General features: G+C 35.5%; 1 protein-coding gene across 3 annotated transcripts in view; it reads right to left on the bottom strand.

Annotated features, from left to right (window-relative positions):
• The window catches only part of RNF180 (ring finger protein 180), an 84,817-nt gene that overhangs the window by 13,248 nt on the left and 51,766 nt on the right, over positions 1-19,803 (bottom strand). For all 3 annotated transcript variants that reach the window (XM_048079513.2, XM_048079512.2, XR_007169200.2), the window contains 2 exons: positions 13,610-13,835; positions 9,146-9,271 (listed from right to left, as the gene is read on the bottom strand). In XM_048079513.2, the coding sequence (XP_047935470.1) occupies positions 9,146-9,271; positions 13,610-13,835 (352 nt within the window). Of the gene's footprint in view, positions 1-9,145; positions 9,272-13,609; positions 13,836-19,803 lie in introns of those variants that run through there.

Here is a 19,803-nt window from a genome sequence, read left to right as displayed (position 1 = left end):
AGTAAGCTTATATGTGTAATTTTAACATACATATGATAGTCACCATAATTTTTATATATTTACCCTTAAGATGGGTATTCTTAATCCTTTTTTTTTTTTTTTTCATTTTTGTGTAGACAAACTGTATCTTAACAGTGAGTTTAACTTGTGGACAACCTCTCTTCTTGCCATGACAGTGCAGACAACCCAAAACAGGGAATGTCAAACAGCAATTTGTAACATTTAATTTTCTGAGCATATGTATCAATAAACAACATGAGAAATTTATTTTAAAAAATTCAGAATATTCTGACTCAATATAAATTTTCTTATAAATTCCCTTGTATCTGTTGTTCATTTCTCTTCCCCTGTCTCTTCACAGTCTCAAACGCTGTTCATTGTTGGCACTTTTTTGCATTGCTCCTACTTCCTTATCACTGAACAGCTCCAAAAATCATATTGCAAGGTTTTTTTGTTTGTTGTTGTTTTTTTTTTTTCCGTTTTTTTTTTTTTGGCCACTTTTGTCATCTCCCCAACTGATAAAATACTATATTTCAGATATAATCAACTCTTGCTAAATTATTATAAAACTCTTCAACCTTTTACATCATGTTGCTGTAATGACATCACCTTCTGCTAGTTTCACCCCTCCTTCCTCATTAGATATAATACTAAAGATCATTTAATATAAACTTTGAAAAATTTTGTTATATACCACTGTCCACAGGCTTTTCAGTGCTTAAGGCTTCAATGTTTTAAGCCAATTTTATTGGAAGACAATGAGGTAACAGTAATGCAAATACTTTCTTATAACAAGATAATGAATTGGCTCTACTTGTTTAAAGACAGGGTTGATCTGACAGCAAAGGCCAGAGGCAACATAGAGTGTAGGCATTCTGGAGCCTCACCAAACCCTGCTTTAAGACAAAGCGTATATTTATGCAAAGCCTTTAGTTTATGTTTGCAAATCTAGCTGTCTGGCAGCATGCCTCCCGTAATTCCTTCAGACAAACTGGTGAATGACCTATCTTGGAGCCATGCCATTGTCTTCAAGCAGATTTATATTCAGTTTTATAGCCAATGTCAATTCAGAAGATTCCTAATTCTCATTTGAGCAAACAAAAGAAATACTAATTTTTACAGAGAAGGAAAAATACACAACACAAGACCATATCTTGAGAAAGCTGGCATAGTTTTCTGGAACTGAAAGTTTTCTGATACTGGCATTACTTAACCATTTTTTAGAAAGCTGGCCAAGGTTTTAAAGAACTAGCTGTCTGAAAAGCCACCATATTTATTCACTGGAAGATTAAAAATAAATTTTCACAAAGAGAAGTTACCTAAAAGATTATCAAGAAAGAAACTATTTAAATTTAAAACAGATAAACTCTTTATGAACTGTTGAAAAATTCTTCCTTTAATCCTTCACTAAATGTGCAATGATAGTTATCTCTGACTTTTTCTGATGCCATTTCAAATACCTATCCTTATCTACTCAGAAAAAGTATCTACCATCCTTATCTACTCTATCATCCTTATCCATTCCACAACCTTATCTACCCAGACTCACCAAAAGTCTCTGAGATATCCCGACTTTACTCTGCTGTTTGATCATCTCTTGCTCCTTGGAGAAGCTCCTTATCCCAGCTCTGATCTAATCTAAATATTATCACTTTTTTTTTTCTTATTATTCTCACTCCACCTTGATTATTTTTGTGTTTCCTCTTTTGTACCTTCAACAAATTCAAATCTCAACTTTTGTTTTCACTTTTAGGGATCTACAAAACTCTGCCTATCCAAAAATATTTTGTTTCACTTCATATAGTTATGCTATGCAAATACCAAATTCCTCAAGAAATCTTAACAGCTTTCTGTTTCTTTCAACAAGTGCTCTAGGATCAATCTGAACTCATATTCATGTCCAAATTTTTGAACAGAGTGGAACTGTCTGTTCCACTGTTAGAGAGGCATGAAAAAGAAATCAAGGTCATGTTAGGTAGCAGAAAAAGGTACATGTTCATACTACTTTGTTCTCTGATAACTGAATGGAACAGGTTGCCCTGAGAAGCTGTGGATGCCCCATCCCTAGAAGTGTTCAAAGTCAGGCTGGATGGGGCTTTGAGCAACCTGGTCTAGTGTGAGTTGTCCCTGCCCATGGCATGGATTTGGACCACATGATCCTTCAGGGTCCCTTCCAACCCAAAACATTTTGTGAAGCCATTCTCTACAACTTTTTGTCAGCCACAAATTCTTTATTCTTAAAGTAAATGGGATTTCTGTGTGGTATTAAAATCAAAGCTCTGAACAGTGAGCAAACATAACTTTCAAGATGTGTTTACACCAGCAGATCTTAGACTCTTTAGGAGCTACGTCATTACAAACTGCTCTATTATGCCGTACATTTTAGTGCTAACTGAACTAGGGGAGTATAGTGGGGAAGCATGTTTGACATAACCACTACAAAACATAATTAGTTCACAGCTAATTATGAAGAAAATAAATTTTACTGGTCATTGTTCAGTCGTAACTATTTTTTATCATTCTACTAGGCAAAGCTGGCCAGGATCACTCTCCACTTCCAGTAAAATGCACATAAAGATACTTGCTAATTCCTGTTGGTGATGAAGACAGAAGGCATCTTTGCTTGTACTTGTTCACAGAGGCCAGTCATAAACTTAACTGGTCTTGGCAGACTCCTATGCAAGGCATGAAAAGTAAGCCCATGAAATAAATTATGCTCTAAACAGGCTCTGTGATGAAAGAGTACCACTGCAAAAAACTGGTAGTTCCAAGTTTGGCTAGGGTAGTTTAACCAGGATTATGTACTGTTCTCAATTGTCTTTAAAGGACAAATATTAAATATTTATGTAAACTTATTTGATAAATACATGAAATCATTTTATGATGTCTAAATTAAAATTGTAACTGAAGATCCCATTTTCAGCAAATTATAAGATATCTCATAAGAATAGGTGTACTGGAATAGACTAAAGGTCTATCCTCCTATTATTGTTTCTCTGACATAGGTCAAACAATGAGGAAGATTTTTTCTGAAGATGTTTGAAAAAAAATCAAAACAAAAAACTGTGTTTAGAGTAAGAGGGAAAGTTCTCTCAGCCGTCAGTAGATGGTTAAAGGATAACCAGTAAAGGATAGAAATAAATTATTCAGTTTTCTCTCTGGAGGAACATTCACAGTCTGATCCTAGAACAGCTGTCACACAGTTTGCACTATCCAGCTTATTTGCAACTAGAAATGGAGGTGTTCAAATTTGCTTACAGTATTAAAATACTCAGGATAATAAATGAAAGCCAACTGCAAGCAGTTGCATAAGGTTGTCATGATACTGAGTTATCTTCAGCAATGTTTGCGTTCTTCTCCTTTCATCACAAAAGAAAGTAATAAAATGGAAAGGTAGAGAGAAGAGAAATAAAGAAGTCAGAAGGTATGTAAATAGACTAGGGTTCTTCAGTCAGAACAAGAGATGACTAAGAGGGAAGGCAATAGAGTTAATTAAAATCATGAGAGACATGGCAGAAGTGAATGGGCTGCTATTATTCACTGTCTCATAATAAAAGAACTAGAGAACATTAAATAAAATTATCATATGGCATATTCAAAGTCAAGGAAATCTTTAGACTTATAATCTTATAGACTTGTAATCAGACAATGGAACTTACTGTTCCAGGTTGCCACATAAAAAGTGTGTAAACTTACAGAGTATGTTTAAATAATGTCAGATTCTTAGAAGAATAATACAGTAAAGTCAAGTAAACTCAAAGATACCACATTTGCCCACAGAGATCATCGAACCACAGGTCCATGGATGCTGAGAGAATATACCTGGAAAGTATAGCAATATGCTTGCCCTGTTCTAATACTCTTTCATCACCATTCATCAATTCCTCATTGTTTAACCTAGCCAGAGGAACAATAATAGGAGGATAGACCTTTAGTCTATTCCAGTACACCTGTTCTTATGAGATATCTTATAATTTGCTGAAAATGGGATCTTCAGTTACAATTTTAATTTAGGCATCATAAAATGATTTCATGTATTTATCAAATAAGTTTACATAAATATTTAATATTTGTCCTTTAAAGACAATTGAGAACAGTACATAATCCTGGTTAAACCACCCTAGCCAAACTTGGAAGTACTAGTTTTTTGTATAGGTAAACTAGTTTTTCTGTATAGGTAAACAAGTAACTGGTGACACATATAGATGACTTAGAGTTTGATTCTCTTTAATGCACTAAGACACCCTCAACCAGCAATGCTTGGATCCTGTGTTTTCTGTCTTGGTTTACTCTAGGCATAGCAGAGGCTCAAAGACAACAGTTCCCAGTAACATGTGTCTCGTTAAGACAGAAAATTCACTTGCTGTGAAGACTGTACATTGTAAATTCCTCTGGTGAGAAATGCATGTATGCAAATTGGCCTTCTGTGATTCCACAAGCTATACTGAAGAATCTGATGGATCCTGGCTAAAAAAGGCAAGCCTTCTGGTCAGGAAGCATTGCATGGTCCCACAGCTGCAGTCTTGAGTAGTATGACAAAGGAACAAACAACTTCAAGAAATGAGGAAGAAGGAAATTAACAGAAAGAAAACAGTACATTAAGGAAGGACACAGTAGTAGGACTGGGGGAAAAATAGCTTCTACGGTTAAGAGGAACAAAGGATTGTGTAAGCTGTGCTATCAGACCAGAATAACTCTACAGAGACTACTGAAGTCTAGAATGTCAGCATGTTGAAAGCCATCAAAATGAGAATGGATGTGTGATCATTTCTTAAAAACAGAATATAATTTCCTGTTCTGTCCTGTCCTGTCCTCTCCTTTCTGTACTTCAGCAGCAAAGGCAAATAGTTTATGAAAGTCTGAATAGTAATATAAGGATTATTCTAAGACACTTATACTCCAACATTATTATTTCTGGCTAAAATAAATGCTGCACCTTCTATTTTTAATAACATCTCTTTTGTTTCTATTCTCTGTAGATATCACAGAATCAGTAACTTGAAAAACAGTATCAATTTTTTCTTCTTCACTTCAAACCAAGAAATATGATGAATTTAAAACCTAGCTGATATAATTTGATGGACATACATTTTTACAGCTGTTTAACATCCTTCCTTTATCATCTAACTGAAATCACAGTAAGAACCTTGAACCAAGAAAGTAGCTTTTAAAGTGTTGTACTCCAGTGCACAGTTTTAAAGATAGAGATAAAAAAAATCTACAAATAGGTATTATTAAAATATTTCACAATATTTCTATTTTTTGTAAACTACATAGGAAATTGAGTGCCCTTTTCTTTAGAGAATGATTATGTAAGAGGACATGGTAGATGTGACCTGCTGTGGCAGTAGGAATTTCCATTGGTATCAGAAGGAGCTGAAGACACTGTTGTGTCTTGCAACCCCTGCTTGATGCAGAAGCCAATAGCTTTTATTATGTTACTGAACAGATGAGACTAGTAAGATATAGCACAGATTTCACTCTACGCAACACTGGGGGAATATTTTCTAGATTAAACATTCAAAAAATATTTCTAAATTGGCTTTCCAATTTAATGATTATATTTTAAATAAAAATCTTAGCACAAGAACACTTAGAAGGAATTTCCTATTACCTTGGCAAAACCTGTATCTTGAAATAGTCATCAAGGGCTGTAACTTCAGTGGTTTTGTAATTTCCATCTCTCATTCTGAACACCATGTGTGTTCATCTTCAGGCTTATCAAAAACATTTTTCTCTAATCAGGCAGCTTGCACCATTTTTCAACATTAACATCACTGTCTTGATTATATCCTATTTCTCTGGTTTCACTAATGTATTTCTATCTCAGTTATATGCCAAAGCTTTTGAAATAACCCTTTTAGGCCCCATGCCCTAACTGTCTCAGTCTGATTTTGATATTCCTGCTCTTGGCTACAGCAAATTCCCTACATTGTATTATCATATCCTCAATTTAAATGAACTTTCTCGCTTATTTTTTAATTCACACTTCTGGAATCAAATTACTTTTGGAGATTTACTAAGTTTAGTTTATAGAGTGAAACTCTGGTTTGGCATTGCCTGCCAAAGGCTGAACTCATGATGTTATTAAACCCTAAGTGTTAGAAAACAAACTCCAGTGAGGCATATTTGCTACCTAACTATCCTATCCAAAATACACCATGTATTTTAAAAACTATTTAAGGAAATTATTATTTTCAGATGTTATTTTTATTGTGCAACTGCATTTTTAATGTTACCAATATTCAAAGCAATAAGTAATGGAACATCTTTGTTTCTTTCATAAAAAATAAAAGACATTTTACAGGCAGACTTTAAATTAACTTGTTAACTGTCACATATATTAAGTATCTGAAAGGTAAAAGAAGATTGGCTTTCATTGTTGAATAGCATGTCTGTTTTATCATTAATGTATCCTTGACCAAACAGAGCAATGAAAAGCAATGGCAATGTAACATTTATGAAGCAAATGGGCATTCTGCTACTGATTTTAACTGGGGAAAAGAAAAAAAAAAGGATAAACTATTCTGAATTAATTTTCATCAACTGAAAGCAAAGAAGTGCTACTGTGCTGTGGTTTCTTATTTTCTTTATAAAAACTCAGAAGCTCTGGATTTTTTTTTTTTTAATTAGAAGAAAATATTACACTCCTTGTGGCAATTTTCATAAGAGAGAAGACTAATGTATTGATTAGAAAATCTGTCTTGGAGAATCAGTTTGGAAAGAAATTAAGGTGCTTGATTTTATCCAGCATTCCTACTATATTCAGAAAGTCTGACAAATCTTCTATATAATCTAAGCTTTTCAACAACCATCTTTCTCTGCTTGCATCCAATCTAATTCTGAGTTCTAATTTTACCAGGTCTCACACCTCTAATGAGTGGTTTGCATGTTCAATATCTACCATTTTTATGCACAGAATGTTAAAAAAATATTCTGGAAATGCTTTTTTCATGTGGAAAACTTGAATCATATGAAATCTGAAAATAGCTATCAGATTCTTAGTGACTGCTACACCTGCTGGATATGAACCAGATAAAAGTGGATATGCATTTCTGATACGGTCAGTTTTTTTTTTTTTTTTTTACAATGAAAGAATATGTTATAAAGAAGCAGTTATCTTCACATTTGAAAATTACGTATTTTCATCTCTTTCTAAACACTGTAATCATGTTCTTTTCTCTCCAGTCACTCCACTCATGTCACCTACCCTTTCAGCTCTGTTCTTTCTGTGTAGTATTTTTTGCCTTCAACTCTCATGTCTTACTACGCTGTCACTTTCTTAATGAAGCAAAAATTAATCTAAGTAATCTCTTTTTCCCTACTGCTCTCAGTGATGTTAGGGTTTCCAGTTAAAATGGCATCTATTATGGTCTCAGCAGGCTTTTGCTCCCAGTATGCTCAGCCTTCTAAGGCTGTAAAGTCCCCAGGAGCCTCCTGAGGCAGGGACCACAAGCGAAGTTAACAATACCAAATATGGAGCTTTAGATGGTGCCAAGTAAAATTTAGATGCAAGACGAAAAAGGCTATCCAGTGAGAAAGTATTAGACACTTGCTTTTTGAACTAACACAAACCTTCCAGTAGCTTTTATTCAAATAAGTCAGAGGAAAGATGTGGTTGTGACAATTGTATTTAAGAAGGCAAAGATAAAGTTTCAGAAAGTTATGTGATTTGGGTTTCCTATTAACTAGATCTAATTGTATTCCTGTTCAGTGTGTGGGATTTCTAGGCTGTCATTTGGAGACACCTGATTCCAAGCACTCTAAATTACCTCTTTGGAACAAAATGCCTTATATGCAGATAGTACCACATTTAAGCTGTATGACCTCTCCAGATTTTCCTTTTATTTTAAATTATTTTTATTTTGTAAAAAGCTCAACACAGTAGCTTTTCACAAATATGAAAGACATAATTCATATGATGTTATGGCACATGTATCAACTACATCACATATATAAGGGAATACTACAATAAAGCAATAAGTTCAATATGAACATCCAAACTATTTTAAATGCCATTAGAGAAAGCAATCATTGGCTTTTGTTTTTTTATGCCAGAAACTTCAATTTCTAAATAATATCAAAGATGATCTGCCAGTCCTCAAACTTCTCAAGTCTGATAATTTTTGATAGCTAGGAATATTTATTATTTTCAGCATCAAATCACCACCATGTGTGACACAGTTTTATAATTGAAGGATGTATCAAATTTGACCCATGGAAAGGCCTGAGTAGACTTATAAAAGGAATATAAAAAAATGTTCTATTTTTTTTTCCATGTACTTGTAGAAACAATCTATATTGTTTTTATAAACAGGAAAAATACATGTTATCAAGATGCAGGACTACAGAAAACTGCTATGTAAGTAAACATAGAGGGAGGGGGCTTAGTGAAAAAAGGCCATTAGCTTGAAAACAGTGAAACCTGAGTAAACAGTGAATCCCACATTTCTGTGCTCTAACTTAAATGTGTTTCAGTTAATAATCAGTTAATAGCCATAGAAACACCTAAGTCATAAATTATCAAGAAGAGAACTAAGCTTTCTTGCTATAATAAACAGAAAATAAAGGAAAGCTAAAAAAAAAAAAACCCTTTACTGCATTTCATATGTATAAAGCAAGCAATACAGAATAATATATACAATATTTTTCCAACTTTTATATGACTTTATCCATAAAAGGCTGATTCTGGTTTTTTTTTTTGGGGGGGGGGGGCAGTCTTTATTGACAAGATTCAGAACTGCGAACTTTTTATCTGGTCATTTTCTTTCTTCAGCTTTTCAGACACATTTTTTATTTTTATTTTTATTTTTTTCTAAACAGTAAACTACATAGAATTATCCTGATAATGTGCACAAAATTAAAGATTTAAGTATAAATAAAAAGGTATACACATAAACTGCCTTTTTACAATTTGCAGTTTATGTTTACATTCAGAGCACTGTGTATGAATCATACAAGGAGAATTTTACTCTCTTTTACTCCAATAATCATCCACCTCTGATATCCTATGACATGGACTAGCTAGAGACTAGTGTTCTCGAGTACTCAAGACAGAATAAAGTTTAGGAAAAATTTCAATAAATACAGATAATTAAATCTGAAAATTACTCTTGTCAAAAATATACATAAGTGATTTTCTTACCTTCAAATACTCTGAAAGCTTTCTTGCAGCTTGGTAGAGGCCATTTAGCAGAATTTGATTTTTGAAAACTTTCTTGTAACTTCAAATATTCCGCAGGGAAAAAAGACTTGGTAGAGTTGTTCAATTCTACAATAATTAATGGAAAAGAATGTTTACATATAATTTGCATATGGCTATAATACAAAATATAGTGCCTTATCTACTATACAACACATTTTCTGATTAGAACACCTCTTAAAGATTTTTAAAATCACATAAAAATAATCTTTTCCAGATATAGCAAGAACAAGTCTTAAACATGCTCTGTTGATTTTATTCCTCAGAACTAAAGCATTTAGAAAAGATGATGTCAAATGCTAACAAAATGAAGTACATTATAAATCAGGCTATTTAATTTACAAGCCTATGATGACCTCTATGAACGAAACAACATCTATCAGTCTGACTGTGGAATTAATTCTCAGTTCATGTTGTTTTTTGTTTTAACACTGTCACTCAATAGAGAGGGGAAAAGTCTTACAATTATTTTGGAGTATTTTTTTATACTGTGGATTAACTGGCTTTAAGAAGGTGTTCGTAGAATGATGAATGATAGATTGCAGGATTTGATAATAACCTATAAATCGCAAGAACTCATTAGCTCCTCTGGATATAATTTGGGGACATATCTGCATGGACAGCTACTCAAAACTGGGAAAATTAACCTGTCCATAGCAATACAGCAATCGCAAACAGAGCTTAAAAGTAACTATATTTTCCTACCACAGAAAAGAATTGATTTGATGGTAACAGGCAGAGTAGCCTAGTTAGCAGTTAGCATTGGAAACTTCAAAACCCCCAGTTTTGCTTCTCCTTTCTAATTGTCACAGCTCCAGATAAATACTAATAATGTCAGCTGCTACTGCAATTTCTTGTATACTTCAAAAGAAAGAAAAGACCCTTCACAGACCTTTGAATAGGCTTATGTATTATTACTTTACTTGTTTCATTGCAATTTTACATACGTTTTCAATTATCTGGATTTTATGAAAGGGACAAATCTTTTTCTCAAACAAATCTGAGAAAATTCACTTTATATAAACAGGCTCCAGAAGGAAAAAAAAAATTGCAAATGCTCTTTGGTTGCGATATCTTTTTCTGTGTAACAGGAAGATGTTAGCAGATTTGAAGTAAAAAAAATATGCTGGCCTCATTCTAAAAAACTATTGGGTGCTTTTTTTTATTTCACCATGTGAGAATGCAGGTGGAAGTAGTCTACAAAAGACATACAAAGCACAGAAATCCCCAAATCCTTTTGTCTCATGTGAGAACACTATTACACCAATAACCCTGTGTCAGTGATGGAAACAGCTATTTTTTCTCCTAAATGTAAATGGAACAAATTTTGTATTTTTCACTCATGTTTTTTAAGTTTTATAGAAGAACTTCATATGCTACTGAACATATTTTGATTAAGTACTATTTGTATTCAGAAAACAGCCTCTTGCCTCTGACAGCATCAACAGAGAGTATTTTAGTTTTAGTTTCCTTCTACAGGCCTAAAAATTGACTCAGCTCTTTCAACTTTATTGTTCAAATTTAAACACTGAATCCTCTGCTGAGGCATTGAATTCCTGTTTTTTTTTTTTTTTTTTTTTTTTTTTAACTTTCTTTCCTGAAGAAAAGGCAGATGGGAGAAGGGAAGAAGGGCTTTCAAGAGTCTTCAAGAAGGATGGGAAGTTCACTCTCAAGGTAACCAATAGAAAAGACTCACTTGATATGGGCAATAGGACAGAATAAGTATCCTTGTGGATCATGTTTTGACATATCCTTTGTGGATAGTTGATCTGTTTGCCTTCATCATTTTTGAGATGTTATGTGCATCCTTCTATTGTAGTTAGGTTCAGTTTGCAAAACTGTACAAACTAAAAAGTTATCTTCTTAAATGTTTTGTTTTTGAGATATCCTTGTAAAATAAAATGCAATTATACAAAAGGAACATTGCAGAAAGCATACAGAATAAATTAATGAGGGAAATGAGACATCCAGGCTGTAGCTATTAGAGAAGTAAATATAGAATACTAGCAATTCTGCTTCCTTAGCTACCCAAACCTATAACAACAGTGACTTTTGCATAACTTTTAAAAGGATTAATAAACCTCCTGAGTAAAAAAAAATATTCACTACTTCTTATATTGGTCCAGCATCATCCATCTTCCCTAATGTGTTGATTTTATTAATTTAAGGATTTATTAAATTAAGGATTAATTTCAGGATATAGTTAAGGATATGGTATCATCATAGCGGGTGATATTGGTAGTAGGGTGATGGTTGGACCAGATGATCTTGAAGGTCTTTTCTAATCTCAATGACTTTATGATCATCAATATTTCTTGGTTGACTTAAAAGCAGCCTGACGTGTTAGGCACTGGGAAATTACAAAATATTTTTCTTAGTATATAGTTAATACTAAACATATCTCATATACTGTTCTTACTACTTACATTAGACTCTCTCTGTATAACACTGTATTTACACTTCAGCTGCATAAATCCATTTCCTCAATAAGACTAAATAACTTTTAAATATTTTGACAGAATGGGTTAGGTTGGAAGTCACATCTTGAGATCAACTAGTCCAACCCAACTGCTCAAGCAGGGTCAGCTATAACAGGTTTCCCAGGTGTGTCCAGTTGGGTTTTGATTCTTCAGGTGGAGTTTCCACAAAGTCTCTGAGCAACCTGTTCCAGTGCTTGGTCACCCTCACAGTGGAAAACTGTTTTCTTGCATTCAGATGCAATTTTATGTGTTTAAGTTTGTGTCCGTTGCCTTCTGTCCTGTTGGTGGGCACTACTGAGAAGAGTCTATTGGTCTCTGCTTTGCTCCCTCCCATCAGGTATTTATACACATTGTACATTAAGAACTCAAAAGACTATAAATAATCCTGAAATATTTCACTTAAACAAAAATACCTCAAAAATGTTTAAAAGTTTTCCAAATACATTTTAGCAAGTGTCCATTTCCCTCTTTGCACTCTCCCAGTAATATTTTACTGCAACAGCTCTGTTAAATAGCTTTTCTTTACTTAAAATCCCCTCAATAACTAAAACCAATTATCTATTGGTGAAACACACTTTATCTCTAAATCAATTCCAAAGGAGCATCAAACATAAGCAAATGAAATGAAATCAGCCTGAAACCTCTGAACACCAGCTAGGCATTTTCTTTACTCATCTTCTTCTCTGCTGCAGTGCTGGCTTAGTCAGTCCTTATCCATGGCCACCACCAACTCCCCAGTGAAGCATCCTGTGGCAACTAGTTCATCTGAAAAAATGCCTCCTTCCCATCCAAATAACTTTTTTTCTTTTTTCCTTTTTAGTCCAGACAGTTCCTCAAACTCATCTGTCATAAAATTATATTAAATTGTGCCTGTGCAGTGGAGGAGTCTGTGTACAACCAGAAATACAAGCTGGGCAGCTCTGCAGATTAATGGAAAATCTCTCTTTAATCTACATCCCCAACCTGTCATCATCACAGCACTCACTCAGTTAATAGAATAGCTGCATGATCTCTGAAGCACACAAAAATAAACATTTCTGCATGGCTGAGTTATTTCCATCATTTTGTGACCAGTATATGCACCGTTTTAAGTGCTGTGAAGGGCCTAGCTCCAGTCATTAGTCATAACACAGTGGAATTTTATTGTAGTGGAATTTTATCCATATGGATATCAATATCAATTCATAAATTTTATGAATTTACTTTTTATAGTTCCAGGTATAAAAGAATGACTCATGCTATTCTAGGTAAACCAGCTATGGCACTCTCTCCTATTCCTATATAGTTTCTGACATCAAAAAACACTTACTGACCATGTTTTCCTACTGCTTAAAGTCAGGAACACTAGAGATGAGGGTGGAAGAGGCCAGGAAAAAAGAATTTAAAAATAAGATTAGTTAGCAGAATTCTATAGTACTGCCAACCTTATTTTCAATTATAGCTGAATTAAAGTGACAAATCCAAAAGGTTTATTTTTTTGCTAATTAAGTTAGCCATTTAAAAAATGCTGTTCTGGTGAGATATTTTGAGAAAATGTATATTTATAATGCTTGGAATTTGTAATTATTTAGCAAGAGAAAACCAAAAAATACAAAATATCAGAACCTCACTTCAAATATCAAAAAGTTTTAAAATACATTCTCAGAATAGTTTCTTACAACTTAAGAAAGCTTGTGTGGCACAGTTCTAGAAAGAATCCTAGCAAATAATTCCTCACAATGGATAACAAGACTAAATTTTAATCTCCATGGATTTTGGATATACTTGTTGTACATTATTATTTCTTTGGACAAGAAAATAATTTTATGACTGTATTTGGTCAGCTTGGATTTACTATACTTTTAACTACATATTTATTCAGACCAGAAATACAGGAATGAAAAGCTAGAAAAAATTGTCTATATTATAAAAACTTTAATTTTTATACCTGCTTGGAAAAAGACTCTGGCTATTGTAGTACGACATAGTGGACATGGAGTGCTGGCTGGATTGTCTTTGGCAAGCATCCTTAAACAAGGTTCACAAAAGATGTGGTGGCATGGATAGCACATGTAAGGATTGAAATAAACATCCAGGCATACGGCACAGAGATAGCTTTCTTTATCTCCTCTGAGTTCAGGCTCATCTTCTGTATGCAGGTTATCATTTGCAGTCTGCAAGAAGAAAAAGAAAAAGAAAAAATCTCTTTACAGCTCATAACTATTTTGGATAAAACAATATGTAGGAAGGTGTTTTTAAATAACACTTTAAGAAGTCAGTGCACACTGGTGATATTTATTTTTAATACAGGTTACTTTTAATGAGATGATGAAACATACAGGTTAGAGAGGAATGCCACAACAAGCATGGGAAGGAGAACAAATATCATATGGGACAGTAAAAGAAAGAAATAACAAAACCAAAAAGGTTGATTAAAATGGTACTCTGGTCACATTTCTTAAAATAAACTTTACAATTTATTTGTAACTTTGTTACCAAAATAACTGGTTAGTTTCCTATGAAATGCAGAAGATAATAACAATCCCCTAAAATAACCTGTGGGTTGTTCTTCCTTTGAAAGGTCATTAGTGAAATACATGTTTCAGCATGAATAATGATTCACAATTTGAAACAAGCCACAACTTTATTACTATAATGCAGAACCTTAGCCTTACAGTAGACAGTCTAGGAAATCCTAACACTTTTGGAAAGTGCTTGATTTTGCCAGCATGTATGCTTTAAATTTCCTTGCACTGATATATTTGTAGGAGGATATAGCTGGACTTCCTGTATAGTGTTCATGTCATATGAACATAGGAATCTGGATATATTACCAGGTTCCTGCCTTGCTCCTGTAGGATGACTAAAACTTTCCATGCAATCTGAAGATTTTATATGAAAAGCAGCTAGTGTTCTTGGCGTAAAGAAAAAAGTATTCTTTTCATCTCTATGAGAGCCACACAAGACACATTGGCCTTGCTGTAGTTCCTCTATCCCTGCTCTGTTTCATAGCTAAAAATCAGAACCCAACATATACCAAAATCCAAGAGACCCACCAGTTAAGAACCAAGAAAGAGGAGGGCGTCAGACACTGCTGAGTGACAAACTCTTCCCTTATGCCCCTTGTTCTGAACTCCCAATCCTTGCCTAATGATCCTAATTTAAGCATCTTATTTCTAAGCTCTTTAGTAGTATCAGTGACTTCTGGCAGGCTCCAGCATCCATACTTAATGCCTCTTGCTCAACCTGCTCTGTATATACCTCCTTGCTAGCCCTGCACGAGTCCTTACATGTTGACATTAAGCATACCTCATGATGCATTTCTACCCCATAAATACTACTTGTGCTAGAGCAGCTGCTTGATTTGCATACAATTTGCATGACTACCTGTGTAAGATATATGACTTGTATGTATGTTATGCAGGACATTTTTGACACTTGTAGGCTATGGCAGACAATGACTGCCTGATGCTGGTATACCAAACATTAATTATAATGTTACTTTGTGCCTACTGTAGAGATGGAAGTCCCTACATCTGTTTCAGGGATGATTACATTTCTAGCATCCTGGCTTGGATTTCTGTTGTCTCTTCTTAGTATTAGTCTGCTGCTGCCTGGGATACTAAACACTGCAAATAATGAATAAACCCTAATATGATAGGTATGGAATGCATTTAAAAACACAGAGCAGAAATATCTTTCCAGAATTTACCATTTCTGTATCAACACTTGTCCCACTAGTCTATCTCAGCCCAGGTATCACACTTTCCAGTTGCCAAAAGGGCTTAGAGATTCTGGCCTGCTGTGACTCAGGTGCATGCAGACAGCTTGGGTTTAGCACTGCATCCAAACATAAGCTCTTGTGCACCCCAGATTGTCAACACCTATGTGGCTCTTGTAGCACTTACCTCAGCAGTTATTACTCCAGCTCAGTTTTCTCCATGCCAGATCTGAGATATGTCCAGAAAGCTTCAGTGTGTACAGAAATTTACTGCAGAGACATCTAGCTTGTCCTGACACACAGTCAGTGTAGTCTGCCTGGGACTAGGAGCTTGTAGCTCCATGCTGCAGGAAAGCAACCATGTAATTTTTTGGGGCAAGCTTGCCCTGGAAAGACTGTTAGAGCAGCACTGGATTGCAACAAATCAATAATTCTCTTTAATGCTTTAATGCACTGTCTCTACACCTACGGAACAGATAACCCACACCAGCACAGTGTGGTAAAAAGTCACTGGGAGTTGACCTAGGCAACTGTAGAATGAGGGAAGCCTCAAAATCATTTTGGACAAAAAACAACAACAACAACAACAACAACAACAACAAAAAAACACAAAGAAAAAGAAACTGCACCGGCACAGAAAGCAAGGAAAGTAGTCAGAGTCTGATACATGACTTCAGCAGAAACAGTGAAACCCTACTACATTGTAACAAAAACTTCCTCTGCCCCCACCACAGGCAACTCAGCCATGTAAGGACAAAATCAAAATTAAAAGCTAGCACAAAACCAAAAGATACTGGGTTCAGGCAAGTATTTGCTGACTGGTTTTGATGGGTACTGACTGTAAAGGAAATACCTAATGTGCACAGAGGAGCTGCCTCTCTTGCTGGCTGCAAGTTAAACATTTTCCATGAGCCAGTTAAGCAAATGAGGGAGCTAGAGGCAAAATGGCTGAGAACTCGAGTAATTGTTAGTTCTGAGGTAGGTTTGTAATCAGGATAAGATGAACATACAGGACAATCTCAGAGCCATTTGCAATTAGAAGGCAGATCAATATTATTCTAATGTGCCAACTAGACTCCAGTTAGGAGTAATTTGATTAGTGGATCAGAGAAAGACCTGTCGTTTCTACAGCTTTGCACCCCTCCTTAAAAGACCTATCTGTGCACACTTCATCATTTAGTACTACAAAGCTGATATCAGTGCAATTCCCTTATGCAATAAGCTAATGCAAAAGATCTTAAATGGGTATTATTTTTCCTCTGCAATTAAGCAGTGTCTGAATATTCCAATCAGAAGCAGAGTTTCAGTGCTTCAGAGCTTTACAAACATAAAACAGACTGTTCCTCTTGAAGAATTATAGTACAGACAAAATTGAGAAAGGCCATGCAGACACTGAGGACAGTGACAGGAAGAAAAGATAGTCAAAAACGAACAGCAAAACCTTGAAAGCAAAGCAATACTATTACTACTAAGAAATGAAAGAAAGCAGGACAGTCCTCAAGAGGTTTCATCTTTCCAAGTCACTTGGAAATTGCTAAAACTGACTTTATCACCTGACTGTAATCACTGATATTTCACTGGCTAGATGGCAGAAGGATGTTATCAAAACCAACCAACCAACCAAAAAAACACAACAAAAACCCAACACAACAGGGGAACAAAGGATCAACTTTTGCTTGAAAAGTCTATGAATAATGTTAACTAACAGAAGGAGTCTAACGTAGTTTGGCTGGACTACATGAAAGTATTTAATTCAGTTTTGCATTCAGAGAGATCACAGGCACCAATGAGTAATATGGCATTTACTGTAAGATTTACCTTACACTATAAGCATGTAAAATACCTCAAAGTAGTGGATGTAGACATTACCAAGAAAACTTTCCGTATGTGTAGTACAAGTAAAAAGAAGTTCAGAGGAAGATCTGGGAGTATGATCAGAACAGCACACCTAAGATGTGCACCAAGATGCCAAACTACAAAAAAGCCTTGCCAAAAACTTCACGTTAAACTCACCAATTCAGAATGCTTTCTAAGTTCAAAAATGTCGACAACTAGGGGGCTTGATAACCAAGAAAATACCAGTTCTGTAATTCATAAGATTATCTTGCAAAGATAGCTGCCCTGAAATAAAACTCAGAAAAAATACGTAAAACTGTACTTCATAGAAATATTAAGCCAGCAAAGTTTAATGATCAAAGGTGGATTTTTTTTTTTTGAAGGGCCCTGAAGTTAAGTAAATATCAAAGAATGTTTTCCATATATTTCACTTTTTAGTCAGAAGAATGAAAGCATAAATGTACCTGTGTATGCTTTCAGAACGCAAACATAATTTCAAGTTAATTAGTAGTTGACTTATTATTAGGGCATAATAATTGTACCAATACTTTGCCCTGAAATAAGGGTAGAATATGACAATAAATGCCTCATATGGCTGCATTCTCTAAGTCTTCCAACCAGGTCTTGAAACATGCTGTGGACTCTGCTTTGCAATCTAAATGAAATTGGTGTGAAGGCAGAACCAGGGGTAAGCCGTTCAGCCTTGACATGCCTTTATCAGGCAAGTGCTTTGTAGTGTTGCGTTGCTAATAACGAGAAATAATTTGTATACGGGATGTAATACACAGCATAGTGCTGTGCAATATGGAGGACTAGAGAAACACCTAGCAGTGTAAAGTGCTGACTTGAATTTTACAAATGTGCGCTATGAAATAGCTGGGCATTAAACACTGCATGAGATGGTATAGTAAATTGTGTATGAGTGATGGAGAGCCCTGTGGAACAGAGACTGGGAAAATATTACAGGTACATTAATACTGTGTGGCCCATCAAATACATCCAAAAGTTCTTGTGAATGCTTAAAATGAGAAACATTCTTCATCCTTGCCATAAAACTCTGGAGACCCCATTCCAGACAGCATTCGTAATATAATGGTGCTCCACTGGATAATGATCGTCTTTTTCAATTATTTCTTACTAAAAGATATTGGCATATATGCTGATCAGAATAGATGTTCTCTTAGATGCTACACAGATTGGCTAGGAGGGGTAAAATCTCTTTCTGTTCTTACACTAACAGTACCTCAAATAGCACCTCAAAATTTGAGCAGTGGTGTGGGAGGCTCAAGAATACATAAAGCCACATTTTCACCCTGACAAACCAGGAGGAAGATGTGATTTGCTGCGCATTTGGGTACCTCACATTATGAAAGGGGCAGTATGCATATTCTCCTTTGTTATCCTGGAAGCTGCCCCTTGGTAGTCTGTTCCATGCTATTCACAAGACGTACATAAATGATACAAAAATTGATTCACAGCCCCTAAAATAGAATTTAAGCCTTCAGTTATATTATATAGTCAGAACCATACACTACAGGTCTGAAAATTTTGAAAGAATGAATATAGATCCTGTTTTGTAGAGACGTGGATCACAAAGACATAAATACTTCCTGCTTGCTGCTGGAAAAAATCATCAGTGGTTTGAGCCTTATTTCCTACAGAAATGCAGCTTATGCCATGTCTATCCATCTGTCCATCTATCCATGTCTATCCATCTGTCAGGTGGTCCCACAACAGCTTTGGAACCCATTAGTCAATTGTAACCAAATCTGACAGGATGGTTGAGAGAATTATATTGGCTTCCTGAAAAATTCATAAAAATTGACAGTTAGATTGAGTAGAGAGACTGAAGTGAGTGCCATCACTTTAAAACTATTAAAGAGTGTCCAAAGGAGGGCAACAAAGATGGTGAAGGGTCTAAAGGGCAAGACCTATAAGAAGCAGCTAGGGTCCCTTGGTTTGCTCAGCCCAGAGCAGAGCAGGCTGAGGGGAGGCCTCATGGCGGCCTGCAGCTCCCTCACGAGGGGAGCGGAGGGGCAGGCGCTGAGCTCTGCTCTCTGGGGACAGCGACAGGGCCCGAGGGAATGGCATGGAGCTGGGACAGGGGAGGGTCAGGCTGGGGGTTAGGGAAAGGTTCTGCACCCAGGGGGTGGTCGGGCACTGGGACAGGCTCCCCAGGGCAGTCAGTGGTCACAGCACTGAGCCTGCTGAAATTCCAGAAGCATTTGGACAATGCTCTCAGACATCTGGTTTGATTTTGGAGTGGTGCTGTGTGGAGCCAGGAGTTGGACTCAATGATCCTTGTGGGTCCCTTCCAGCTCGGGATATTCTATGATTCTATAATCACTATGGGAACGTCTGCAGGACTTGGAAGAGGAAACCGGGGAAAAGTGGAGCACTGTACGAAACTTTAACATCTTTAAATAACAGCTGGGACAGTTAGTGGTAAGGAAAGTAAAGAATGAGAAGAAAATCACAGAATAGGCATAAATATGGTAGTTATATGATAGGAAGAAATAGAAAAGCAGGGTCTACTTACTTGCATAACAACTTCTAGTCGTTTTCTTTTTCTTTCAGGTTAGTGA

The sequence above is a fragment of the Anser cygnoides genome, chromosome Z, assembly GCF_040182565.1.
Source record: "Anser cygnoides isolate HZ-2024a breed goose chromosome Z, Taihu_goose_T2T_genome, whole genome shotgun sequence".
Classification (NCBI taxonomy): Eukaryota; Metazoa; Chordata; class Aves; order Anseriformes; family Anatidae; genus Anser; species Anser cygnoides.
The sequence above is the reverse complement of the archived record's forward strand: the minus strand, read 5'-3'. Positions and strand labels throughout refer to the sequence as shown.